The sequence below is a fragment of the Mesocricetus auratus genome, unplaced genomic scaffold, assembly GCF_017639785.1.
Source record: "Mesocricetus auratus isolate SY011 unplaced genomic scaffold, BCM_Maur_2.0 Super-Scaffold_4256, whole genome shotgun sequence".
NCBI lineage: Eukaryota > Metazoa > Chordata > Mammalia > Rodentia > Cricetidae > Mesocricetus > Mesocricetus auratus.
In genome coordinates, this window is record NW_024429182.1 from 99,431,747 (window position 1) to 99,457,161 (window position 25,415).

Below are 25,415 nucleotides of genomic sequence, written 5' to 3' on the forward strand. Positions count from 1 at the left end.
GGGAGCTTTTCACAGTGGCTAAGACATGGCACGCATTTCATCTCAGCACTCAGGAGGCAGGGACAGGAGCAGCTCTGTGAATTCAATGCTACACAGTGAGACCCTGTCTTAATTGATTAATTAGTTAATTATTTTATTAGCTAGTAGTCAAAACAGCCCAGTACAAAGAGAGAAGGCACAGGTAACCAGAGTCAGGAATGGTGGGGAGCATCACTACAGGTCCTATGGACAGTAAAGTAATAGTATGGTTCAAACAGTATTGTGCAGCATATCACAGTGACACTGGAGCAAGGTTGAAGAGAGTCTTATAGTTTAAATCTAGGGCCACTTGATCATTAAAATGAGTATGTGCAACATACATGGATAGTGAGTGTGAACCTAAATGTCATGTAAAATAAAAAAGATACAGGTTTAAGGAGGAATATTTAGCCTACAGAAGATGAGTGGTGTTCCTTGAGTTTGGGGTCTTAGTCTTCCATTTATTCTCTTTATAGTTGAAAGAGAAGAAAAGGGTGCTTAGAGAAACCTTGGGTATAAACTTGTCTAGGGCTAGGGGTTTGATTCTGTAGTATAGCATTTGTCTAACATGAATGAATTCCTTGGCTAAATTAAAGACAAACAAAAACTGCTTAGGTATGGATTTTGTACTAAGGTCCAAACTGTATTTTAACCAAATAAGCTGCTTTCTGTTTTTCCCTGGGTGGGTAGGAGACATGCAGAAAAGCTTAGGGTTACTCGCTCTTATTGGATTGCAGTTCATGAAGTAAAGTCCTTTGAAGAATAGAAAACTTAGTATATCAGGATCTTGCACTGTTTCTCTTTGCCAGAGGACCTCTGGAGATGTAATCAGGCCTGGACTATGAAGAATACAAGCTCTCATTTTTCTCAGAGTAGGAAGATGGGAAAGATTGTATTATCTCAAAACTGCAGTTCAAACCCTTGACATAGTTGCAAAATTCAGGCATATGAACACACGTACTAATTATTAACATACTAAAGCAAATACTGAAAGGAAATTAAATGTTCTATAATAGGATTCAAGTATGAGCCTATGAGATAAAATGTATAATAGTCCTATAAGCACATCTATAGAGCTGAGTTTTTATGCAGTCATAGCTTCAAACTGTCATGGTGTAAAAATTCTTGTGACATAATATGGAAAAATCAGAATGCACATTTCCTGTGCCCTATGATTTTCACTAAAATATATACAAGCAAGATGAAAGTTCATAAAACTGCTTATATGAACTGTAATGTAGCAGTCAAAATATAGGTAATTTTCCTGTTCTGCTTTTTATATTCTCAATAATGTTATGTAGAGTTTGTGATTGAAAATAAGCTACCCAGTCTGGATTTTGAAAATCTCATAAAGGTTTCTTGGTCAGTATCCAGAAATCTATGGGCAGAGTCCGAGTCCTGCTGTTTGACTTCTGCTAGAGACTGGACCAATGTAAACTGAGCCAATGGCAGTTTGTTCTGGTTAATCCATCTCAAAACCTCTCTGTACTGAGGTTCCTTGCCTGCTGACTCCTTTATCCCTTTCACAGTCAGGAGACTGAGCTCTGCATGTGCACATGTGGTTGAACATCGTGTCTGTAGTGTTATATTTGTCGTTGTCTCCTTCCATTGCCCCTTGTAGGAAGCGCATTTTCAACTGAGCACGGCAAGCTTCAACATCAGAAGGAATCCCTGAGTGAGTTGCGGAAGGAGTGCACTGCAAAAAGGTAATCGCAACTGAGAATAGCTTCTCTGGGTTTTGAGCTTACTGTTCTGGGACAACATTTTAAAAGACTGCTACTGATTGACATTCTGTGTGTCTCAGCACCTCATTCACTGGCTCAGCAGATATATGTGAATACCTACTGTGTGTCTGTACTACGCTAGAGCCTAGAAACACGGACAGTCTCTCATTGCCCAGCCACAGCACTATGGCTGATATTTACCTCCCCTCCCCTCCCCTCCCTCTCCTGTTCTCTCCTCTCCAATCCTTTCCTCCCTTCCTCTCTCCTCCCCTCCCCTCTGCTCCCTTCCTGTCTTCCATGCCACTTCTTCTGGTTGGTTTTCTGTCTTCAGAAATTTCTTCAAACTTCTGCTTCTTGGTATCACATTTGGTTACCTCAGCAATACTTAGAACGTTTCTCTAATCCCCATCTCTCCAGCTTTCCAGTCCTGTCTACCCACCACCCCAATGCTGCTATCGGGTCTTTCCTCTTAAAATACCATTTTCCCCATATTTTCCTCTTCCCAATATGGTGATTCTTTGCTTAATTTTCACATATCCTTCAACAAACTAGCATTATACAGCTATAGTTAATTTTAGTTTTTCTCTCAACATAAAATGATGACAGTAGCAACCCTACCCCCCACCCCCATAATTCATGGTCACCTCTGTTCTTTCTCTTCCCTTTACTCGCTTCTGTGGCAATTCTGCCATGTCACATTTTTCTTTGAGGAACTTTACTAGTAGAGGACTCAAGAATCTTAGTCCTAGAACAAAACAGAGGCTGTCTGCTCTCACCCCACAGTGTGCAGATGGGAAAGCAAGGCTCTGAGAAGTTGCTCTGTCCAGCTCACTGGCAGTGCCCACAAGTGCTCTTCAGACAGAAGGCATCAGTGCTTCCCAACACACTGACTTCACAATACTTTTGACCCCAGATTTTCCCGAAAGCATAATTGTGTCTTAAGATTGAATTCAGTTCTGACACTGCCTGGATACCTCTTGACAGTTCTTCCAGACTGACACCTGCAAGCAGATAACCTTCACAAACTCTAGATGGTGACCTGTGTTTGCCACCAGCCAGCTATAAATAGTGATTGCTACAAGCTTCTCCTTCACGTCAATTAATTGGTGATTTACTCAAGGGTCTCACAAACTCAGAGAGACCCTGATGTTCACTGGTATCCTAAGGGTAGCCAGTGACACAGATAGTCAGCCGGGTGGAGGAGGCTCTGCGTCCTTTCTGGGCTTGTGTCCTCTAGGTACCGTCACCATCTGAAGCTCATCGACCTTGACCCTCAGGAGTGATCTAGGGATTGCTCTCCAGCCCCACCCAGCCCCTTCATGGAAGGTGGTGTGAGTGCAGCTGAAAATTAACCCTCTACTCCTTGGGCTTTACAGTGTACCAGATCTGTCCTTGGCATGTCATTACCCTAATGAGATTATCACATAAGAATCATAAAAAAGGAACCTCCATCATTCAGAAAATTCCAAAGGAGTTAGATGCTCTGTGACTAGAAATTGGAGCAGAGTTCGCCACATTAGCTGGTGTAACAGAGGCCCTTGGCACCCCCCCCCCCCCGGCCCCCACTCTGCTCTCACCTGCGGCTTCTTTTCAGACAGGAGGAAACATAGTCTGTGGATGTTCTGTATTGGCCATTTCCAAAGTCACTCAGGGTAAATTCCCATCTTACCTGATGCCTTGAGTGTTTGCTCAGCTGTTCATTTTATTTGCTATTTTTCTTGTATCATAGCACAGTGTTTCTTGAGACAGCTTTAGCACATAGCTGTGAAAGGATTCTTTGGCTTTCTTTTTTAAGGAAATGCTGTTTAGATCAAATTATGAAATCAAATCAGCTTCACTAAGGTACTGGTTATTAAATGTTTACTAGACCTCTCGCAATCTTATTATAAGTGAGTATAATGACAGCTCACTGTGACTGGTAGAATAATTGAAAACACCTTGTAGTGCTCCTGGTATGTGGTGGTAGGTGCTCAAGGCATGGGTGTTTGATTGTTATACCCTTTATAGCTTTTGACTCAGTGCTGGGCACGCACAGTAGTCCACAGTATACAGTTAACATAATTGACATTGTTGGAAATGGGTCAGGACTCAGGATGGGTATCATTCCTGCCTCCACTGCTGAAATTCTCTGGCCAATTACAGACCATTAATCTCCTCTGTATTAATCAGGTAAAAAATAAGTGTTAGAAACCATGTGAACATTTTTTTCATGAATGTACTTTTCCTTTTTCCTCACTAGAGAACTCTTTCTGAAGACTAATGCTCAGTTGACAATTCGTTGCAGGCAGTTACTCTCTGAGCTTTCCTACATTTACCCTATTGATTTGGTAAGTTTCAAATTCCTAAAAATATATATATATTTTTTTTTGAAAGATGATTCCACTTGATATTTCCTTTCAGTGAAAAAGCCACTGCTCTGTGTGCTCTCTCATGGGTTAGGAGAACACTAAGAACTAGCATCTAAAACTCACCTAGGGGAGCCGGGAAGGCAGCTCCACCCTCCAAGTGCTGGCCACACAAGCATGAGGACCCGAGTTCCACGCCTGGACCTCAAGTGGAAAGCTGGAAATGACAGCATGCTCTTGTCCCAGTGCTGGGAGGTGGAGACCGGAGGATCCCTGGACTCAATCAGCCTCCCCAATTAGCAAGCCCCAAGGCCTATTGGCTTAAAAACAAGATGGACAGCCATCTTGAGGAATACATCCCAGAGTTGACATCTGGCCTCCCTCTTTCTTTTTCTCTCTCTCTCTCTCATGCACACACACACACACACACACACACACACACACACACACACACACACACACACACACACACACACACACACTCTTTGTTGGCCTCAGATTCCATAGTTTAAAGTTTGATGTTTTATATATCAGCTTGATGCATAGGATGTGTCATCATCAAAAAGAATGCCAAACTATTTCTGGTTCCTTCAGAATGTTTTTATTCAATTAGTTATTCACTGTTACTGACACATTTTCTGATGTATACGCACTGCTTAAAAACATAATTGCTAAGTGACCTATGTGTATTGGTGTTCATTATGGTATTCCTGAGGTAACTGCCATTAATTCATTAATTCATTGATTTTGAATGTATTTTTTTAAATCAATATAAATGGTGATAATGAAATAAAACCAATTAGGAATATTATTTAGAAAACCAAGTCTGCTAAACTTAATGGTGTCTTTGTTAATTGTAATCTATTTAATAGACTATTTTCAGAGGGGGAAAAAACAATAGAATTTGTATTTGCTCATGGATAGATATGGGTTAATCAGAATGTTTCTTTTTCCATTTTTTAAAATGGATATCATGTGATTTAGGCTTCTTCAAACATTCTACGCAGCTAGGAATGACCTTTGAACTCCTAGTCTTTCTGCTGCTTTGTCCAAAGCGTTAGGATTATAGACATGCACCACCACCGCCATACCCAGCAGGAAGATATTTTATGGCCTTGTTTTCACGTGCCTTTTTCTTTGGATGATGCACATGTGATTTTACTGTGAAAATGTCAAGTGTAACAAAATGCACCGTTCATCTCAGAGGGTGACACTGACACTGGTCCTACTGAATTCTAGATTTGACTTGGTGGCTTCTTTGCCTTTTAGAACAATGAATTAATTTCATTCTTTGATTAAATTCACAGAATGAGCATAAGGATTATTTTGTATGTGGTGTCAAGTTGCCCAATTCTGAGGACTTCCAAGGTATTCTATTTCTTTTTAACTTCTAAAGATTTGGTATATGTAATATGTATGGGGATAGAGTTATTTTGGTAATGGATACCTAGCATTTTGTCCAAAGGGGATTTTAGAATTTCTGCCTCTTTCCAGTTAGAAGTACATAGAATCTGCTTCCCTGCTAGGAAATATAACAAAGTATTTGACCTAATTTTGGAATAAATAATTATTGAACCTTTGTTTGAAAATTTTTAAAAAATTAATGGTCTACAGATATCAGGCTGGTAATGCCTAGTCTTTTTAGTTGGGTTTTATGAAAAATCTGTGTATAGCTAGGAGCAGAGTTAGAGCATGCGTTTGTCTGTTGTTTATAATCATTTTATTACCATTCTGAAAACTATTTGAAGTTTTATCTTGTGGTATTTCTATTAGCATAGCTTTAATTTGTTGAATTCTTGCTTCTCATTTTTTTTATATTAGAGGGACTGCAGAATTCAGATTCAAAATAATTCCTGTATTTTAAAATCTTTTCTTTTTTCTAGTTTCTTTAACATATACCAAAGAAAAGAGTGTGCATGCATGTATTAATGTGAGTTCTGGGGATCTGAACTCGTTTCTGCAGCAAGCACTGTATTTACTCAAATGCTGCTTGCAGGTCTTCTAAAATGCCTTGTAGAGTATTCCCAAACCAGCCGGCCACCACAGAACTCGAAGGAGAGGGTGTTCTTAGTGTCTTAGTGTCATGTTCCCATGTCCCTCTAAAGAACATTGCCATAATGGTCATAAACATTCAAGCGTAGTTTATCAGTCACCTGTCAACCCACATAACACATGGAAGCTGGGACATGATATCAGGACAGTGATAACCAGGAGATGGGAAATCTCCGTTCAAGTTCTGGCCCGCTTCTGTAAGCCTGTCATGTTTGAGTTAATTTCCGCCAGTCTTATGTAATTGCAGTGAGAACTGGGATACGCCCAGGTCTGTAAAAGCGGGGAAAGCTGGAGGAGTGGTGTGAGTGACAGAGCTGGGGAGGTCTACTACAGGGCGTACAGACCCTCAAACCTCTTCCAGTCAAACAGTGCACTTTGGGGTTTGTTCTATGCAAAGTTGTGATGTTCTAAAGCCGTGGTGCATTATTTTCCTCACTCATTAAAAAAAAAATGCACTGGAGAGATGGCTCAGCAGCTAAAAGCACTGGCTGCCCTTCCAGAAGACTCGAGTTTGATTCCCAGCACCCACATGACAGCTCACAACCATCTGTAACTCAAGTTCGTGGTGATCCAGCACCTTCATAGCATCAGACATGAACAACATGCACAGATATATGCACCCATATACATAAATTGAAATATATTTCTAAGTGTCTATATGCCAAACACTGTGCTGAGTTCACAGGGTGTAATTATTGAAAAAAGCAAACATGTTCTCTCCTTCCATGGAACCCACAGCCTACTGAGGGAAACAGCCAATCAATAAGGACATAATTAATAACCAGATACTTATCAAGACAATGTGTTGCCAGACAGTGAGGGAAGCTACTTTAAATATTCAGAGAAGACCACTCTAAGGAGCAACACTTAACACACAGTTTCAAAGCTAAAAGAACTAATTAGCTGTGGAAGGCTTAAGTTCAGAGGTCATAGGTCATGGTGGAGGAGGCCTTGGCATACTTGAAAAACTCAGGATTGGAGTATTAGAGGAAAGACTATTTTAGGCAAATCAAGTACTGTCCTAGCTTGTTATTTGCATCAGTAATACCTTGGGATGAGTGAATGAGATGACATTTGAAAGAGCTTTTCATATAGGAAGTCCTCAATAAATATAATTGGAATTACTTGCAAATAGGAGAGGAAGGAAGATCAGATCTATGTGATTGATCTAAGCACCATGGGAAGAGGGGGAGAGAGGGGAGAGAGAGGTCAGCAGGGCCTTGGGGCTGTTGGAAGGCACTTCTGTTTCTTTCTCCCTATATGGCCAATGCCTGAAGGGCTTCTGCGGGACTGGCATGCACTGAGCTGTGCTGTGCATCCCTCTGGCTGCGGAGTGAGTGACCTGATGGAAGCAGGGCTAGTGTTAGTGGTGCGCTCGTCCCCTGGTCCACTCGCGAAAGGTTCTTGATTCTATTTTGGTTTTCTTTGAAGTGCCTTGTTTCTCATGGCTTCCATAGCTATCTACACTTAGAATGCTCGGTAAAGCCAAATCCATCCCCAGCCCTTTAAAAATGCACAGTAGCCCTTCATTGAAGTCGCTGAAGAGTGAAACGGGAGATAAGATGAAACATTGTGCTTAATTTTAGCCTGAGGTCCTCTTCAGTCCACTCCCCATGTCCCCTAGGAGTCAGCAGGTTTAAGAAGGACATACGGTAGTATTGTGTTTGCGTTCTGTGGACATGTATGTAATATAACAACATAGATGCCCTGTTGGTTCTCTACTATGCTAGATGTCAAAGGACTATGGAGAGAATTAAGGCATTGATCTGGCCTAGGGAAGATTGTAGTCCTGTTGTGGGCATCAGCTATGTAATCAAGACAGACAAGAAGTGATTATTAAATACATGGTCTTTGTTAGAGACTCAGAGTGGGACTAATTCCCTTGGGCCATCAGGAAGACTGCTTCATAGAACCAGGGAATGCCTTAGTTGTCTTCAGAAACAACTTACGTCCCTATTGACAGGAGGGTAAGAGGGTGATTTAGACCAGGTGAGTAGAAATGCAGTAACATCAACCAGACACTGGATAAGTGCCTGTATTTCCAACACTTGGAAGCAGGAAGAACAGGAGTTCAAAGCCAGCTCCCAGTACATGAGACTTTGTTTCAAAAACTGCAAAGAAATACAGTGGTTTTTGATGTTGTGTTACTACTGTAGTCCTGTGAGACTCCTTTTGTGGGCAGAGAATTGCTTTGGGGATGTTGTTTGTTTCAATTTGAGAGAGGGAGGGAGGAAGGGAGGGAGGGAGGGAGGGAGGGAGGGAGGGAGGGAGGGAGGGAGGGAGGGACGGAGACTTTGAAAAATTCAAAAATGTTCCATCCAAGGACTCAGCTGGTGGCAGAGCTGAAGTTAACACCGATCTTTCTGAATCTAAGGTCCGTCTTATGCCTGTCGTGATGTCATTTTCTTTCTTCTCTTTGAATCATGACCTCACAAGCCTTTAAAGACTTAGTGCATTCTGGGAGAGGTTCTAGGAAAGGAGCTTCCAGCTGATTTTCTCATGATGTTCATGAGCCTCTGCTAGGTAGGGATTAACACTGCATGGGTCAGTAATGTTTGGGAAACTCCACCAAGGGGCCTGGTATTTGTTATGCTTTTCTGAATGGGTAAGTGGCTGTTGTTAGAGTGTGCCAGAGAGTGCTGGACACAGTGGGAGAAAGTGTCCAGAAAAGAGTGTTTATCTGAGTTCCGTTGACTGAGATGCTTAGTTTAAAAAGAGAAAAGAAAAAAACCAAAAACCAAAAACCCCAGTGTTTGTGCTTGTGTGTTTTTAAGTGATCTATAACATGAGAACCCTTTGTGGTAATGAGACCCAGATGTCCTCTGTATCTGTGTCCCTTCATGCAGGCATGATTTCTTGGAAAAGAGAGTCATATGTCAAACAGTGTCTCATGGAGAACATGGAATGATTCCATAAATGCTGTGGCAGTGATTAGAGTCTTAACTAGTTTGTCCTGTCTGGATCAGTGTGCTTGGTTCCCTGACAGGCTGCCTCAGGGATTGGGAAGGCAGGATAGTAAGAGCTTTGAGATCACTTACTATGCTCGTATGTGTTGCAACACAAAATTTGTTCAGCATATAACTCAAAGGAACATTGAATTAATGTAAATGTTTGTGTAGCTGTTGTGTGTTTGTGCATTTTTAATCATAGAGATTACACAAAAGCTACAACTTTGAGAGATGCCCTACATTTTAAAAACAAATAGAAAGCCAGGCAGTGGTAGCCCACACCTTTAATCCCAGCACTCAGGAGGCAGATAGATCTCTGTGAGTTCGAGGCCAGTCTGATCTACAGAGTGAGTGCCAGGACAGCCTCCAAAGCTACACACAGAAACCAAAAAAAAAAAAAGAAAAGGGCATACCTATTATGAAGGAACTGTGGGCTTTTGATTGGCTTTCAAGCTCTTTGAACCCTGTTGAATTAGTGTCACATACCTAAATCTTACAGTTCCTTCCATTGCTACTAAACCCTCCCCTCTCATTCTGACTTCTCACCAACATTACTATCATTCATGACCTTTCTACTCCCCAGAGCAGCATAGGAAACCTACACCTCTCCTCTTGTTAGGTGTTGTGGACGTCATTATTGCTTACTGTAAAAGCACACCTCAGAGGGCCATGTTTTGGCTTTGGCAGGTAAAAAGTCTTTCAGATCTCACAACACTGGGAACCTTAAACCTTTTGGTCTTCAGTTAAAATGATTGGCAACAAAATGTGACATCTGAGGTTGCATGGCCTGCAATTGCCATAATTAACCACATGAGCTCACATTTTCCCACTGGAGGCTCAGTGGTCATGGGGTGATGAAAGTGACTTCCCTACCAGGAGGTGGTTTTCCTTTTGAGGGTATTGAAATGCTCCTGGGCCCTGTAAGGCTCCACCCATGACCCTTTTAAAATGCTTTTAATATAAAGCTTCAATATTGGAAATTCAACACCACAGTGTTTAACTGTGGGACTGGTGGAGCGTGATGGCCTGGAATGGGAAACATCATAGGGTGTTTAATAGGGAGAGCAGGGAGTCCTGTGGCAGCAGTGGTGAGTGTGAACAGCCTGAACTGAAGGTCACTTCCAATGTCACTTAACTCTGTTGTCCACTATTCCTTTTGATTTATTTTTCATTTCTGTCCATAAAATTCTCTTTGAGATGCCCTTTGGATGTCTAAATTTAAGCAAAATTGGTTTTGCTTACTGTGGGAAGGTGATGTGAGATTGTGTCTTTGTTCTCTTAATAAAAATATATATGTAATGTAAAATTATGCAAATGTACCTTTTCTTACCATTATCTTTTAGTAATATGAGAAGCATGTAGATGCTTGAGGTATTAGCCATTAGTAGTCTGTATTTGACTTCTTTGGAAAGCTCATTAAAAGGCTTTTTGTTGAAAAATTTCAAACCCTTTTCTACTTGGTCATTTAGGAAAGGAATTTTAAATCCACAAAGGGAAGTTTTAGTGTAGCAAAGTGTGAGCCCCTCTAAATCTTCTTCGTCCCCTCCCTTCGAAAGAAGGTTCTTTTCAGCACAAGTCCATTTGCTCTTAGGAATGTTTTCAGTTTGGTGGCTCTGCACTTTCTAAAAAGCAGGAGGCAGAGGTCAACCGCTGGGAAGGCATTCCCAGTCTCAGCTATGACTCCAGACTTAGACATTTGGAAAGCAACATATTTTGAGGCATAGAAGCAGTTTTCCCACTCGCTCCATTGCTTATGGTTTTTACCAATATGATCTTGACTAAGCTGTCCCACCTGGACCTCATCTTTGTCATCAGTGAGTTGATGGTATTACATGCTGTGATAGCTAAGATTTCTCTTGGCTTTAATATCCTGAGAGAATTTGTAATGTAAAGCACTTTTTTGGCTGGAGAAATACCCCAGCCAGTGAAGTGCTTGCCATATAAGCATGAGGAACTGAGTTCAAGCGCCAGGACCCATGTAAAAAGCCAAGCGTGGTGGTGCATGCCTGTGATATCCCAGTGCAGAAAGTTGGTTCCCTGGGATTCAAGTCAACCTAGTTAAATCAGTGAGTCCCAGGTTCCAATGACAGACTGTCAAAAAAAAGATAAGACAGATCCTGAGAAATCACACCTAATCTCTCTTTCTCTCTCTCTCTCTCTCTCTCTCTCTCTCTCTCTCTCTCTCTCTCTCTCTCTCTCTCTCTCTCTCTCTCTCACACACACACACACACACACACACACACAGAGTCCTATACTTTTAGTCACTACTATAGAATTATGTGCAGGTTTCTATAGAGGCAAATTTGTTAATAATCAACGTATTTGGATGTACCTGAGGCATGAGGACACAGTCTCTAAAAATAACTAGGATCTTAATTAGTAGTGACTTTGTAGTCATTGGAAATGAATGTTGTTCCACTTTTTCACAAAATTGTTTGGAAAGAATGGCAAATCCTGACTGTGAAAGATTTTTATGAAGTAGTATAGAAATGGGAGATTGCAGACTTTATTTTGAAGATTTACTTATATTATTTTTTATCATGTATGTATATCTGTGTCTGTGTGTAGTTATGTACACGTGTGTGCAGATGCCCAAAGAGGCGATCCTCCTGGATCTGGGATTACAAGCAGTTGTGGGTGCTGGGGACAGAACTCAGGTGTTCTGAACCATGGAGCTGCCTCTTCAGCCCCAGATCACAGACTGTTTATGGTTCTTTTCTGTTAGTACGAAGGTGTTAAGATGCTGGGACAGTGCATTTGTCAAGTGTCTAATATGTTCTAGAACTCTGAGTTAAAATGAGTAGATGCCAGCTTTTTTAACAAGGAGGTTCTGCGTTAGTTTGGGAGAGTGGGCAGGGCCAGAGGGCTCCATGTCTGGCCAGCTTACCAGCTTCGTTACTTTGGACAGTTCTTTGGTCTCTTTGAGCCTTAGTTTTTGTTTTATTTTGATTTGATTTTAATCTGTAAAATGGATGAGATAATATATTAAAGAGGAGTCCCTTTAGTATTTGTTGGTGAATAAATGACTAAAGTATTACTACAGACAACTTCTAGGAAGAAGAAAAATGAGTGTTATTTGTATACAGGATGATCAAAGAGAAACTAAGCAACTGATGTTAAACCTTAAGGTACTTAAGGAATACTGTATGTTAGGGAAGCAGTTTTACTTTTCTTCTTCCTAGGGACATGTGAAACTTGCTGTTGAATTACTGAGTTCTGAGAACTTAAATAATCATTTATTAACTTTAGGTGGGAGCAGAAATAAGAATTATGAGTTTTTAGAATATAATTTGTTTATAGCTTTTCAAAAGCCAAATGCTTTTGTTTGTATGATACATGTGTTTTCCCCTGTAGTTATTTCCACCTAAATTATATGATTACATTCAAGTTAAACAATATGGTTTTTTATCTTCGCTTCGCTATGGACCATATTCCCCCTTTCTCCTCAAAACTCCTCAGGCTTATTTATGCAACATATCCTTATCAATGTCCAAAGCATACCCCATAAGGAGGTAATGCGTTCTTTTACTTCACTTCAGAATTAATAATCTTGTACAGCATTTGGACTGGGTTACATTAAAACCTCTGACTAATCACGTTATATGGTGGACTCATATTAATTCCTCACTTTATAAGGATGGGAAAGTAAGTAATGGCTATTTGGATACACTAAGAACTCTTGCATAAGTTGTATATCACATGTTGACATCAACACACTGATCATTGGGAGATAGATTTAAGAATAGTTAGTAGGTGAAATTTCAAGTCTTGTTAATGTGCTTAGATTTGGACAAATTCGTGTAATTTAGATAAGTGATTAGTATTTTATTTCCCACATATTTGCAAAAGACTTCATTAGAGCTACATTGGTAGGTAAATGTTTGTTTTAATTTCCTCTGTTTTTGAATTTACAGCAAAAGATGATGGAAGCATTGCCGTTGCCCTTGGTTACACTGCACACTTGGTCTCCATGATTTCCTTTTTCCTACAAGTGCCCCTCAGATATCCCATAATTCATAAGGGGTCCAGATCAACAATCAAAGATAATATCAACGACAAGCTGACTGAAAAGGAGCGAGAGTAAGTGTCTTTCTTGTTTGTTAATATAAGATGATTGGAAACATGGGTGAAGTGGTGAGTATATTGGAAATGGGAAATGTCCTCTAATTGAGGATGGTTTCTACATGACCTGTAACTTTTGTAAAGCACACCTTGCAACATGGCAACACTGTCCAAAAGAAACAAATTGTGGAACAGGAAATATGACTTAGTGGTGAAGTGCTTAGTAGTCTGTGTTGAGGTTTTGGTTTGACCCCTAGCGTTGGAAATGAGATTTAAATAGCCTACAGGTAAAAGAAACCATAAAGTATAAAATTTGAATTGAATATTAATGAGAATATAGTGTGTCAAAGTTGATGGAGTGTAGCTATATCTGGGCTTAGGGAAATTTATATCTAAGTACATGCACCAGAAAAGGCATTTGAAAGTAAACTATCTAAGTCTCAAGTGAGGCAACTGAAGGACAGTTAGCAGAAGCCCAGGAAAGAACATGGGAGGAAGAGGTAAAGGTAAGAGCGGACCTTAGCTGGGCTGCTGTGCAGTGTGCTAATGTAGGAGAGGCACACGGCCTGCTCCTTTGAAACAGCAGAACTGCCCTCAAGGCCCTGGAAGGGTGACTTTAGAAGACAAGAAAGAAGATAGAATAATAGTTTGAAGGATGAAAAAAGGAGAAACACTACAAATATGTACACAGGCATTGGAGAGTGAGGAGGCAGTGCAGTCAACTTTAACACATTAGAAATTCTAGTCAAATGGCTTGATTTCTAGAAAGATAAATTTCCAACACAAACAATTGACATTTAGAAAAGACCAGAGTAAGCATGGTCTGTGAGTTGTAATCCCTGCAGCCCAGCTTCTGGGAGGTGGGGTAGGGCAAGAAAGAGAAGGGCAGGGGAGAGGAGAAGAGGTCAGGGGAGAAGAGGAACAGTGGCCAGGCAGAGAAAAGAGATATGGAATATCCTAGTGAATTATTCTCAACTCTGGCTATGCATTAAAATCATCCTGTGAGCCTTAAGAAGGCGAGCTTTTGACCCCTAGATTCCTGACACCACTCCCCCTCCTCCCAGAGATCCCCTCTCTATTGATAGCACTCAGATATGAGTAATGTTTAAAAGCTTCAGTGGTGGTTCTGATGTATAATGTGATTGAGAACCTCTGTCCTAGATTAGAAAGATCTCGTTTCCATGGCATGAAAAGTTAGGTATTACTAATTATAATTAGGGAACATGAAAGCAGTTTAGCATCACTGTCTTTAGAGGTAAAGCAGGCTCTGCAGAGAGAGCACCAATGGCATGGCTTAGCAGTGTGACCGGCCCTCGGCACCCATGGGTTTAGCAACATTCAATTGCAAATATTGGGGCGCAGTTGTTTCTATATTAAACGTGCAATATAGTAAACAAGTACTTTTAAAGATTTTTCTCTAACTTTTTGTTTTGTTTTTTTTTTTAATTATGTGTACATGGGGAGGAGGGTGTTGCACAGGAGGCCAGAAGTCTTCAGATGCTCTAGGCAGTTGTGAGCTGCCTGATGTGGGTGCTGGGGACCAAACTCGGAACCTCTGTAAGAACAGTGCGTGGTCTTAATTGCTAAGCCATCTCTTCAACCCCAGTATAACCTCTTTTTAACCACCAGTCAGTAGTTCTTCTCTGTTTATTTGCCGGTGTCTAGTACCTATTTCTGTTCTTTTGTGCACCAGTGGGGTTGCTAGGACTTGTGTTTACCGTCATATTGTAGGACTTAGAAGCAGCTTAAAAATACTTTAAATCTTACAGAGAGTATGTGTGAGCTATATGCAATACCATGCCATTTATATAAGGGTCTTGAGAATCATGAGCTCTAGCAACCATGAAAGAGGGTGGGAATCAGTCTCCCTCAGATATTAAGGAATGATTATATGTCTGGAAGAACAATGTCTCTCAGCTAAGGAGCACTTGAAGAAGTTTTCCAATATTGTGATTGACTTGAACCCAAGAATGCTTTTCAGTTTAAAAAACATAAGAAGTTGAATGAGAGCCTGTAATGTGTATATTTGACAAAGGGAACATGAGGTTGTTTTCTTTTCTTAGATATTTTTTAAAAATCAATTTGAAATTCACGTGACACAAAATTCAAGATTTATTTAAGTGTTCAGTGGTATTTTAGTATATTTTCACCATTGTGCACTTAGCACCTCTATAGTTCTGAAACCCCGAATAAAATTCTGTTCCCATTAAGCAGTTACTACCTAACCCCCTACCCATCTTCAGGCCCTGGCAGCCATCAATCTGTTTCTGTCTCTAAGGATTCTCCTATTCTGGATATTTTATATAAGTGGACCATACAATATATGACATTTTTCTTTCTGGCTTCTCTTGGTTAACATAATGTTTTCAATATGTGTCCATGCTGAAGCACAGTCGTACTTCATTCATTTTTATGGTCCAATAATTTTCCATCAAGTGTGTATACCACATCTTGTTTCCTCATTCACCTCTTGATGGACAGCTGGGTTATTTCTACCCGTGGCTCTCATGAATAGTGCCACTATGAATAGTGTCTCATAGTTTGAATGCCCATTTTCAGTTCTTTCCTTCACCTCCATGAAGTTTCAGGACGTGCAGTAAGTGTCTTTGTCTTTGAGATTAAACACCAAAGGGCTGTCCATTCTGCATTGCCAGATGTGAAGTGCCCCCTGTTGTGGTTTTGCTTTGTTACTTCCTTACCAAATAGTGCTTGTTTTCATTGTTTTTTTCTTATGGTTAGTGACCATTTGCATATCTTCTTTGATGAAATATCTCCTCATCTATTGCCCATTTTCTAATTGGATTATTTGGTTTGGGTTGTTCGTTTGTTTTGTTTTTGTGTGCATTTGTGTTTTTTGAGACAGGGTTTCTTTGTGTAGGCCTGGCTATCCTGGAACTAGCTCTTTAGACCAGACTGGCCTCAAACTCACAGAGATCTGCCTGCCTCTGCCTCCCAAGTGCTAGGATTATAGGTGTGCACCACCACCACCCAGCAGGCTATTTGTTTTTGTTGTTAAGTTGTAAAACTTCTGTATGTATTCTGGATATTTGACCCACATCAGATAACTGAATTGTAAACATTTCTCTCATTCTGTGAGTTGTTACAGTTTAAAGTGAAAACTTAAAGCCAATAGCGTGTGCCTTGGCATATGGTAAGAGCAGGAAGGCTTCCAGTGGGCCCCATTGCCAGTTCCCACTTACTGAGGGATCACTGAAAGAACCAATCACATCCTACTCTTGCAGCCAGGGTTTACCTCCATTTTTGATACTATAACGCTTGTGTGTCTACACAGACCCCATGTCTAATCAGTTTGCGCTATTGTAGCAGTGTGTGTGCGTGCACAGGTGTGCATGTGTGCACATGTGCTGGAAGATTTATAAACAAGGTGTTTCTTTGTCATGGCTCTGGAGGCTGGGAAGAGCCCTGGCATGTCCTCTGTCCACTGAGGCCTAGTCTCCCTCTTGCTGCACCCTCCAAAGACGTCATGTAAAGGAACCAGACTCCTCCTGTGAATCCTTTTGCCATAGTTTTAATCTATTCATGACAACAGAGTCCTTATAGCCCCACCACCCCTTAAGAAAAGGCTCCACCTACTATTGAATTGGGGTTACATTTCTGGCATATTCATACTTAACATTCTGATGGTTCACTCTTTTTCCTGAATGCAACCCCTAATCACAATGTGCAGTGTCCTCTTCCTCGGTGGTATGAGCACACGTGTCTGATAACCTGCTCTTTAAGCCCATCCATCGGTCCAGGGTGAGATGTTGCATGTTTAACTATCACTGTAATGCTAGAATAGGAATCTCCCTCCAATGAGTAAAGAGGAAACAATTCAAACCATTGCTTCACAGCCTTCTTGGTTCCCCCAGTACATAAGAGATTTTTAATTTTAATAAAGTTAGTTTTTCTGTTGTCTCAGGTGCTTTTAGTGTCATATCTGAAATCCACCATTTGGTCCAAGGTCATAAAGATTTATCCTTATGTTTTCCTATACTAGCTTTGTAATTTTAATTCTTTTGTGTAGCTGTTTATGCCATTTTTGGGTATTTTATTTTTATTTATAGTTGTTGAAAAGCTGTTCTTTCTCCCTTGAATGGCCTTGGCATCCTTGTTGCAAAAGAATCAATTGGTCACGGATTATTTCTAGACTCTTATTTCTATTCCAGTTGTCTATATGTCCGTGTTTATGCCAGGACCATAATAATGTTTACAATTTTGAAGGGAAAGAACTCCAAATTTGTTCCTTTGCAATACTGTTTTGGCTATTTAGGGTCCTTTGCCATTCCTTAAGAATTGGAGGATCAGGCTTGCCAACTGTGAAAAAAGAAACCACTTTGATTTTGAAAGGGATTGTGTAGAATCTATGAATCAGAGAAAAATTGTCATCTTATTAATAAGTATTGGCAACTTACTGGTAATTAAAATAGTAACAATTTGTTTTTATTTAGGTCCTTTCCAGTTCTTCTTGGCAATATTTTATACCTTTCAATATACAAGTCTGGCATGCCCTTGGTTAAATACATTTCTGTATATTTTATTTTTGTCATTTCACAGATTGTTTGAATTTTCTATATATTGGTCCATGTTTTCTGTGAACAGAAAAAAAATCTGAATTCTTTCTGACTTGGATGCCTTTTGTTTTGTCTTGTTTTCCTTACGTAATTGCTCCTGCTAGAACTTACAGCATGGCACGGAGTAATAGTGGGAGGAGCAGGCGTCTGTCTCTCCATTCCAGAAGAAAGCGCTTAGACCAACTCTGCCACTGAGTACCACATTCTTCAGGAGTGTCCCCAGCCATGGTCAGGAAGCTCTTTGCTTTCCCAGTGTCTCTGCCATGAAGGGACAATGGGATGATCAAGGGGCTGCATTGCTTTCTGCTATCATTGTGGTGTACAACATCCGTCAGTTGTTCATTCCTGCGAAAATCCCACTTGACTGTGCTCTCTAATCCTTTTAACATGCTCTTAGGTTCAAATTGCTAAACTTTGTCAACAGTTTTTACACCTGTACTTGTAATCCTGTCTTTTTCTGTTTGTTAACCCGCATCTGGCTTTAGAATCAGAGTAGTTGGACTTCCTAAAATGAAAAAGGAATTGATTTCCACTTAAACTTCTTGGAGAGTTCGAGGGTTCTGTTAATCCTTTCTTAAATATTTGTTTGAATGCACCAGTGAAGACGTCTGGTCTTGGACTTTTATTTAGAGAGGTTTCCAAGTCACTGAGAAGTTCCTTCTTATTATGCATCTGTTCCAATTTTCTGCAATTACTCTGTCACTCAGCTGTGTTTCTAGGTACATACCCATATCATCTTGGCTGTCAGTCTGAATTGTTGGTGCAGTTAGCTGCTCATACTGTTTCCTTGTCATCATTTTATTTCTGTGAGGCCTGTGTTGTTGCCTCCACTTTTGTATCTGATTTTAGTTATTTGTCATAGTTTAAAGGTTTTTCAGCTGGGTGGTGGTGGCACACGCCTTTAATCCCAGCACTCGGGAGGCAGAGGCAGGCGGATCTCTGTGAGTTCAAGGCCGGGCTGGACCAACAGCCTCCAAAACAATACAGAGAAATCCTGTCTTGTAAAACCAAAAAAAAAAAGTTTTTCAATTTAGAAAACTATATTTTAGCTTCATTGATTCTATTGGTTTTACATTGTAATCTGCACTCTTTATAATAGTCTTTCACTGTGCTGGCTGGTTTATTGTTTTCTTTTTCTAGTTTATACAATATATAATTATATTGAGATATTTTAATGACAGTGTTGACATTTATAAATTATTATATGTGTTTTGCTTTATTTGTCTTAACATATTTTCTGATGTCCCTTTTTTCATTAACCCATCAGTTAAGGAAATGCTATTTGATTTTATATATTTATTTTAGAATTTTTTATTTTCCTTCTGTTTTATCCTATTGTGACCAGCTATTTTTGTGACTTTTTAAATTAAGATTTATTTTGTGAGTTATCTTGGAGTGTTTCACATACACTGAAGAACATGCTTTAAAGTGCCTTATATCTCCACATTGTGTGTATTGTGTGTGTGCATACGCACATGCGTGTGCAAGTACACAGCATATGCCTGTTGAGTCTGGCTGCCTATAGTGTCATCCAGGCCCCTGTGTCGTCATTCCCATTTTGTCTGGATGCTCTGCACATTACTGATAGTGGTATCTGAGCTCTCAACCCTTTGGTGTAAGGATGTCTTCCTCTTGCCTCAGTTATGCCTGATTTGCTTCATGCACTTTGCTTTGCTGTAGTACACTGTATATGTGTCTAGACGTCATCAACTCTTTATGGATTGACTCTTTTGTCAGTGTATAATGACCAGTTTGCCCTCCTACAACAATTTTTTACTCAAAGATTTTTTTTTTTTGCCTTAATTCAATAATCCCTACTTCTCTTTTTGAGAATTTCTGAAGGGTTGTTTTTTTTCCACTGGGGGGGGCAGAATTTTTTCTTTTTTTTTTTCAGTTGGAGAAATGGGGTGGTATAATTGGCAGTTACTTTTGAAACTTCTTGGCACATCTACAAAAAGACTTTGCAGATCTCTTGAGGATGGGCAGCTGGGGTTTTTCTAGTGGAGTTGTTGAACCCTGGGAAATGTGGATGCTGTCTTCACATTCATTTTCCTGGTTTATTTGTTTGTTTTGTACTTAAGTTTATTCAAGTTTATTCCTTTTGGAGCATCAAGATCCCAGGAATTCCCTCTTTATTTGGTTGAGTTTGATTTCTTTTAGGAATTGAATTTCTAAGTACAGAGAAATTGTGGTATATCCAAACTCAGATGATATTGAGCCAAGTTTATGGTCATTGCCTGTGGGTCTGATTCTCCTGAAGGTGGAGAGATGTTTTGCTTCGTGGACTAGCACCTTGTTTTATGACCATAGTGTAAAAGGGCTCACCACACAGGCCCCCACCCAAGTCTTGAGTCTTTTCCTTTCCTTGCAGCCCCCTAAGCAGATCTGGAGGTCCATGAAGCTCCCTTTCAGCAAAACATTTAGGAAAAGACACAGGAGTCTGTCGAGTGACTGTGAACTTCTTTGTCCCTCTGTTCCCTCCTCCTGCTATGTAGCTGCCAATGCCAGCTTGTTGAATGACTAACGGATGGGTGAATGAGTGGGGTCTTTTTAAATGTCATCTTGTTGAAGCAGATAGAATAACATGAAAAGCTGAGCACCTGAGAGTCACTGTTACAATGCTCATAGTGAAATGTGAAGGAAAACTCCAGAGCCCTCAATTGGAGTGCTGTAACTCCGTCTCCTCATTCCCATTGCCAATCTTGGGCATTCTTACCTGTCCACAACGTCTTAAACGATCCATAAATTCCTTTCGGTAAAAACTCTTGGCTTCCATTTATTAATTGACTTCATTTCTTTCCATGATAAAATACCCAGCAGAAGCAGTTTAGCAGAGAAAAGGTTTATTTCAGCTCACAGCTCAAGGTGCTACCTGTCAGGATGGAGAAGTCAGGACAGCAGGAGCTCGAAGCAGCCAGGCACACTACATCCGGGATAGGGAAACACAGGAGTCCAATGTGTGAGCATCCTAGAGTCCTCACTCAGGGACTGTAGAAGCCTTCGTTCTTAAAAAGAATGCGGACTGTGTTCAGACTAAATAATTCCCAGCTGGCCTATTGCTAACTCTTGGGTCGCATCCCCAGTTTGCTCCGAGTCATAACCCATGCTTGAGTGAAGCTGAGCATTTTGTTGTTCCAGACACCTCATGTTACTTTTGACCTTGTTACTCATCATCCATGCTGGCCTTTAATGCCTTCCCTAACCACATTCACCATCAAAATCGTAGCTGTACACAGCCCTTTTGCTCTCCGCAAGGCACTTCGTAAGCTCACATCCCTTGCCATTCTGTTTTCTGTCATCCAGCTCTCTCTTGTTACACATCTCTGAAATGAGCACTTTGATGTTTGTGCTCACTGATCTCAACAAGCAACTGCCCAGGTTGACTGTACAAGTATATCTTCATCTTTGCTAGAAGTAGGGGAGTCTTACCATATAGCCCAGACTCGTCTTCTGCCTCTACCATCCTCCTGCCTCTCTTGTAAGTTTTAGGGTCACATTTTGTACCACCATGCCTGGCCTTACTTGTTTTATTCTTGTCTGAAATATTAGCAGTGTAAGAACTACATTTTTCAAAGAATTAAAATACTTCCATTTCAAGCCGAGATTCTTGTATTGACATTCAAAAAATAAGGTTTTCTTTTTTTTTAAGTCTAGTTAGGAGAATAAGGGGATGTTCAGTTTTTGCTATTAGGTAATCTGACCCTCCATACTGTGATCTACAGTCTTAACTCTAGATGCTATCGCCAGAACAATAGTTATTTCATGGAGTCCCTTAGGACCACAGCAAGCTGTTTGCTTCTGCGATTGCTGTAATCCCAGGCCCGGCAGCACTGCTGAGCTAGTGATGTTGGGAGTGAGAGCAAAGAATGTTTTAAACTGAGGAATCCCCATGGAAATGCAGGCAGGAGAGATCAACACAATAAACATGCAGAAGGTGAGACAGGAAATGAACGCCTTGTGAAGACCTGGCATTCTGCTGAGGGGGAAATGTGGGGAATGAGTCAGAAGGAACGGCATGGCTGTTTCATTGCTGACACTTGGAAGTATATTGTGTGTGTCACTTTTAATGAAGTGTGTCTTAGCAGTGCTGATGTTATTATCTGGATGAGGAAGTCTTCTCGAGTAGTTTTGTCATCTCAGTTTTCTGCATCCAACTAAATTAAAATTCAGTAATGTAACAGGACAGTGGGACAAGAAGGAAAACCAGATGACGACGACATGTGGCCCCAACCTGAACTCCTGCCTTTCTGGTTTGTAATATATTCAAATCATAATAGAGGCTCAGAAATTCTCAGAGGGGAGATGGGATGGAGGGATAATGTATTTAGTGATTGGTGGGCTGTGGTATAAGTGAAATCATGTTACAGTATTACAATGCATGACATCATGTTTGTCACAGGTGGCCCAGAATAGCAGTGAGGTGTTCCGTGGACTGGCCTCTGCAGTCTTTCGTATCATCTTATGGCAGTGTAGGTGCTGTGGACTCTGGCAAGGATCACCCAAGGCTTCGTAGATGTTTTATTAAAAGACGTGTTATTGTTTCCTTTCATTCTCAGGCATTTTATGGTTTGGGGCAGCCAAGAATGGGGAGGTGAGGACACTAAGAAGCCAGCATCTACAGTCACTCTGTGGAGTAGTCTCAGAGTTGCACTCCTTTATCTGCTGGTTCAGGTTCTACAATTGTAATTTCCCTCAGCAATTGTGGTCTAGGAAGACAAAAAACATTCAGTCCTGGGTAACGTGCTTTATTCTATAGATGGCCTGTCTGTGATGAGAGCCACTTTGTCCAGGACACTCTGCTGAGTGTGCTGCCTGTCCCTGAGCCACTAGTGGACATCTCAGTTAGCAGATCAGCTATGCCATACAGCAGTGCTTGGATCTGCAGACATCCATTCTGGTGTAGGAGGGGCTGATAAGCAGCATGGGGCCAGGCTGGAGCATGCCTGCTGGAGGGCCGGCAAAAGCATGCTTGAGACATTGGTCCCTAGACATGAGCCCGTATGTATGGTCGCAGTTAGAAGTCCGGGTAAAGGCTAGATGGCATCAAAGGGCAGGTGTGCTGGTCCAGAACAGCTGCTGCCCACTTTGCATTCACTGGAATGCAGTTCAAATCCCTGCCTGCTGAGTGATTTATTTGAAGCTTCTCAGTTGTTTTCTTTTAGGTGTAAATGGAAGAGAAATAAATTTGTAATTTAATCTTGAAGCAAAAATTCAAATTCCATTCAAAAAAGGCTTAAGTAGTTAATAAATTTACTCAAACTAGGCTTGAGTGGTTAATAAGTTTAGTCAAAACATATGAATATATATTTATTTTGGATCACATTGGTTATAATAAGCATAACTTTATTTAAACATACAGTTGCTCCTATCTACCTAACAGAGATGAGCTGCATTTGAATCATGGTGTGGCCATAGTTTTCATTTTTTTCTTTTCTCTTTTTCTGTTTTTGAGAGAAGGTAACGCTTGCTTCCAGCCCTGAGAGCTGTGTATCACTATAACCAAATCACACTGGTTTTGAAAGGATAAAAGCTGTATGTTCTTAAGGAGAATTCGTGCTTGCCCCCTCCATTCTTTGAGACACCTTTGGGAAGGTTCATTCTCTGAACATTTGCTTTATTCATCTAGCTCCTGTTTACTCATCTGAAAAACCAAAGAAGTGTAAGCAGTACAAGAGAATCCATACAGAGCGATGTATACCTGTAGGTCCTCAGTAGTCAGTTTGTGTCTGTGTGTGCACCAACTCCACATAGTAGTTACAGTTTTGTTCCCTGCTAGTTGAACTTTTTGGTCCAGTAAAAATGAGATTCAGGTTTTTGGAATTAAAACCTCCTTGGCTTTGAATCCAGAAAGGATTTCTTAAATAAACCACAGAAATAGCCCATACCATGAGAAAGATTCTGTAAGTTTGATTTCATTTAAGAAGAAAAGCAGCTTGCTTATAAACCAAAGAAATAGAATAAAAAAGCAAGCCACAAACAAGAGAAAATACTTTAAAGCCCACAGATTAACCCAGAATGTGTGAGTGCATGTGTGTGTGTGTGTGTGTGTGAGAGAGAGAGAGAGAGAGAGAGAGAGAGAGAGAGAGAGAGTGTGTGTGAGTGAGTGTGTATGTCTGTCTGTCTGTCTATCTGTTTGTGGAGGGTTGTTCATAGACCATGGCATCTGACTACAACATTGCTGTGGAGGTCAGATGATAACTTCAGACACAGGTCCTGTTCATTGTAGGGTACCCCAGGCTAGCTGGCTCACAGGTGGCTAGGGATTCTCCTGTCTCTGCCCCATCATTGCAGTAGGAGTTTTGGGATACAGATGATAATGTGCCTGCCTTTATGATTCAAACTCCAGTCCTCACATTTTCAAGGCAAATGCTTTGCCTGCTGAGCCATCATCTTGGCTCCATAACGTATTATTTTCATATTTTTATATAAAAGTAGTAAGAGCAAACAGCCTAATGGAAAATGGACGTAGTGTTTAAGAAGGTGTTATAGCAGAACAAACCATAAGTGTAGAATAATACAAGAAAAATGACCACACTAGTAACCAGGAAAATGCAAACTAAACCCAGGAGAGGCCAGCAAGGTAGCGCTTGCCACCAGATCTGAGAATCTGAACTGGGTCCCCTGAGTCCGTATGATGAAAGACAGACACACACATAAATGTAGTAGTTTTTAAACCAGGAAGCATTGTTTTATGTCCCTCAAACTGCTAAAAACTAGAGTGTCTATTTGAAGCCAAATTTATGGGCATATAGAAGAGAGATAACTCCTTTGGTAATGATGTTTTCATTTAGTTCATCTATTTTAGAGAGCAGTTTAACAATACAGATAAGTCTACACAGTGCTCTCCATCTGACACTCTGCTGTCATAAAATGTATCTGTGTGCAAATACCAACTGCCTTTCGGTTTGGATAGTTAAGCCTCTTGACCTTGGTCTTTGTTCTTCCTGCGACTCACACACAGTGGTGTGGCTAAGGTTTGTACTAACCTCCTCAGAATCTCCATTTCTGTACGTTGTTTGCTTTACTTACTAAAAGGTTTCCTTGAGACTACACTCCATGTTTCTTAGGCATAGCTTCTCCTTCCCTTCACTGTGAGCATGGTGTTGATGTGGGTAGCTAGTTTTGCTCATAACTCATACATTTTCATATGTCTTTTAGCTTCTGGATTGTTTTTAAATTTATAGTAGCAGGTCTCCATATTTTCTTTTGAGCCAAGACTGGTGTTAATAATGTTGAATGCTCCTCATATTAATAGAAACTTTTTTAAAAGACGTAGAAAAGAATTAATTCTTCCCATGATGCTTGTTAGTAACTCCCATTACTATAAATGATGGCTCCCAGGTCTGTGGTGTGGAGAGTCTACTGATGAAATACTAGAAGTGTTAACTGTAGTTAGGTATAGGAACTTACTGTTGTAAGTTAATTAAACACACCAATAAGCAACTGAAACGTTTTATTACTTTAATTTGTATAAACCTAAGTTGGGTAAGCTAATGAGAAGTGGCAGATCACGTGTAGTTTGATTGACACCCATACTTAAACTTTTTTAAATGTGTGGGTGACACATGAATTTATTCAGGCAACTTCTCTTACAAAATATTCCACAGGTGTCATATTTATTTTTGAGTAATGGTGCAGGATTTTGTCATTTCCAGCCAAAACATTTTGTTACTAAAAGGAAACCTTTCAGAA

General features: G+C 40.5%; 1 protein-coding gene across 2 annotated transcripts in view; it reads left to right on the top strand.

Annotated features, from left to right (window-relative positions):
- Uvrag (UV radiation resistance associated) overlaps positions 1 to 25,415 on the top strand; it is a 238,447-nt gene that overhangs the window by 132,572 nt on the left and 80,460 nt on the right. For both annotated transcript variants that reach the window (XM_040758261.1, XM_040758264.1), the window contains exons 9-12: positions 1,640 to 1,724; positions 3,982 to 4,069; positions 5,395 to 5,455; positions 13,002 to 13,167. In XM_040758261.1, the coding sequence (XP_040614195.1) occupies positions 1,640 to 1,724; positions 3,982 to 4,069; positions 5,395 to 5,455; positions 13,002 to 13,167 (400 nt within the window). The remainder of the gene's footprint in view (positions 1 to 1,639; positions 1,725 to 3,981; positions 4,070 to 5,394; positions 5,456 to 13,001; positions 13,168 to 25,415) is intronic.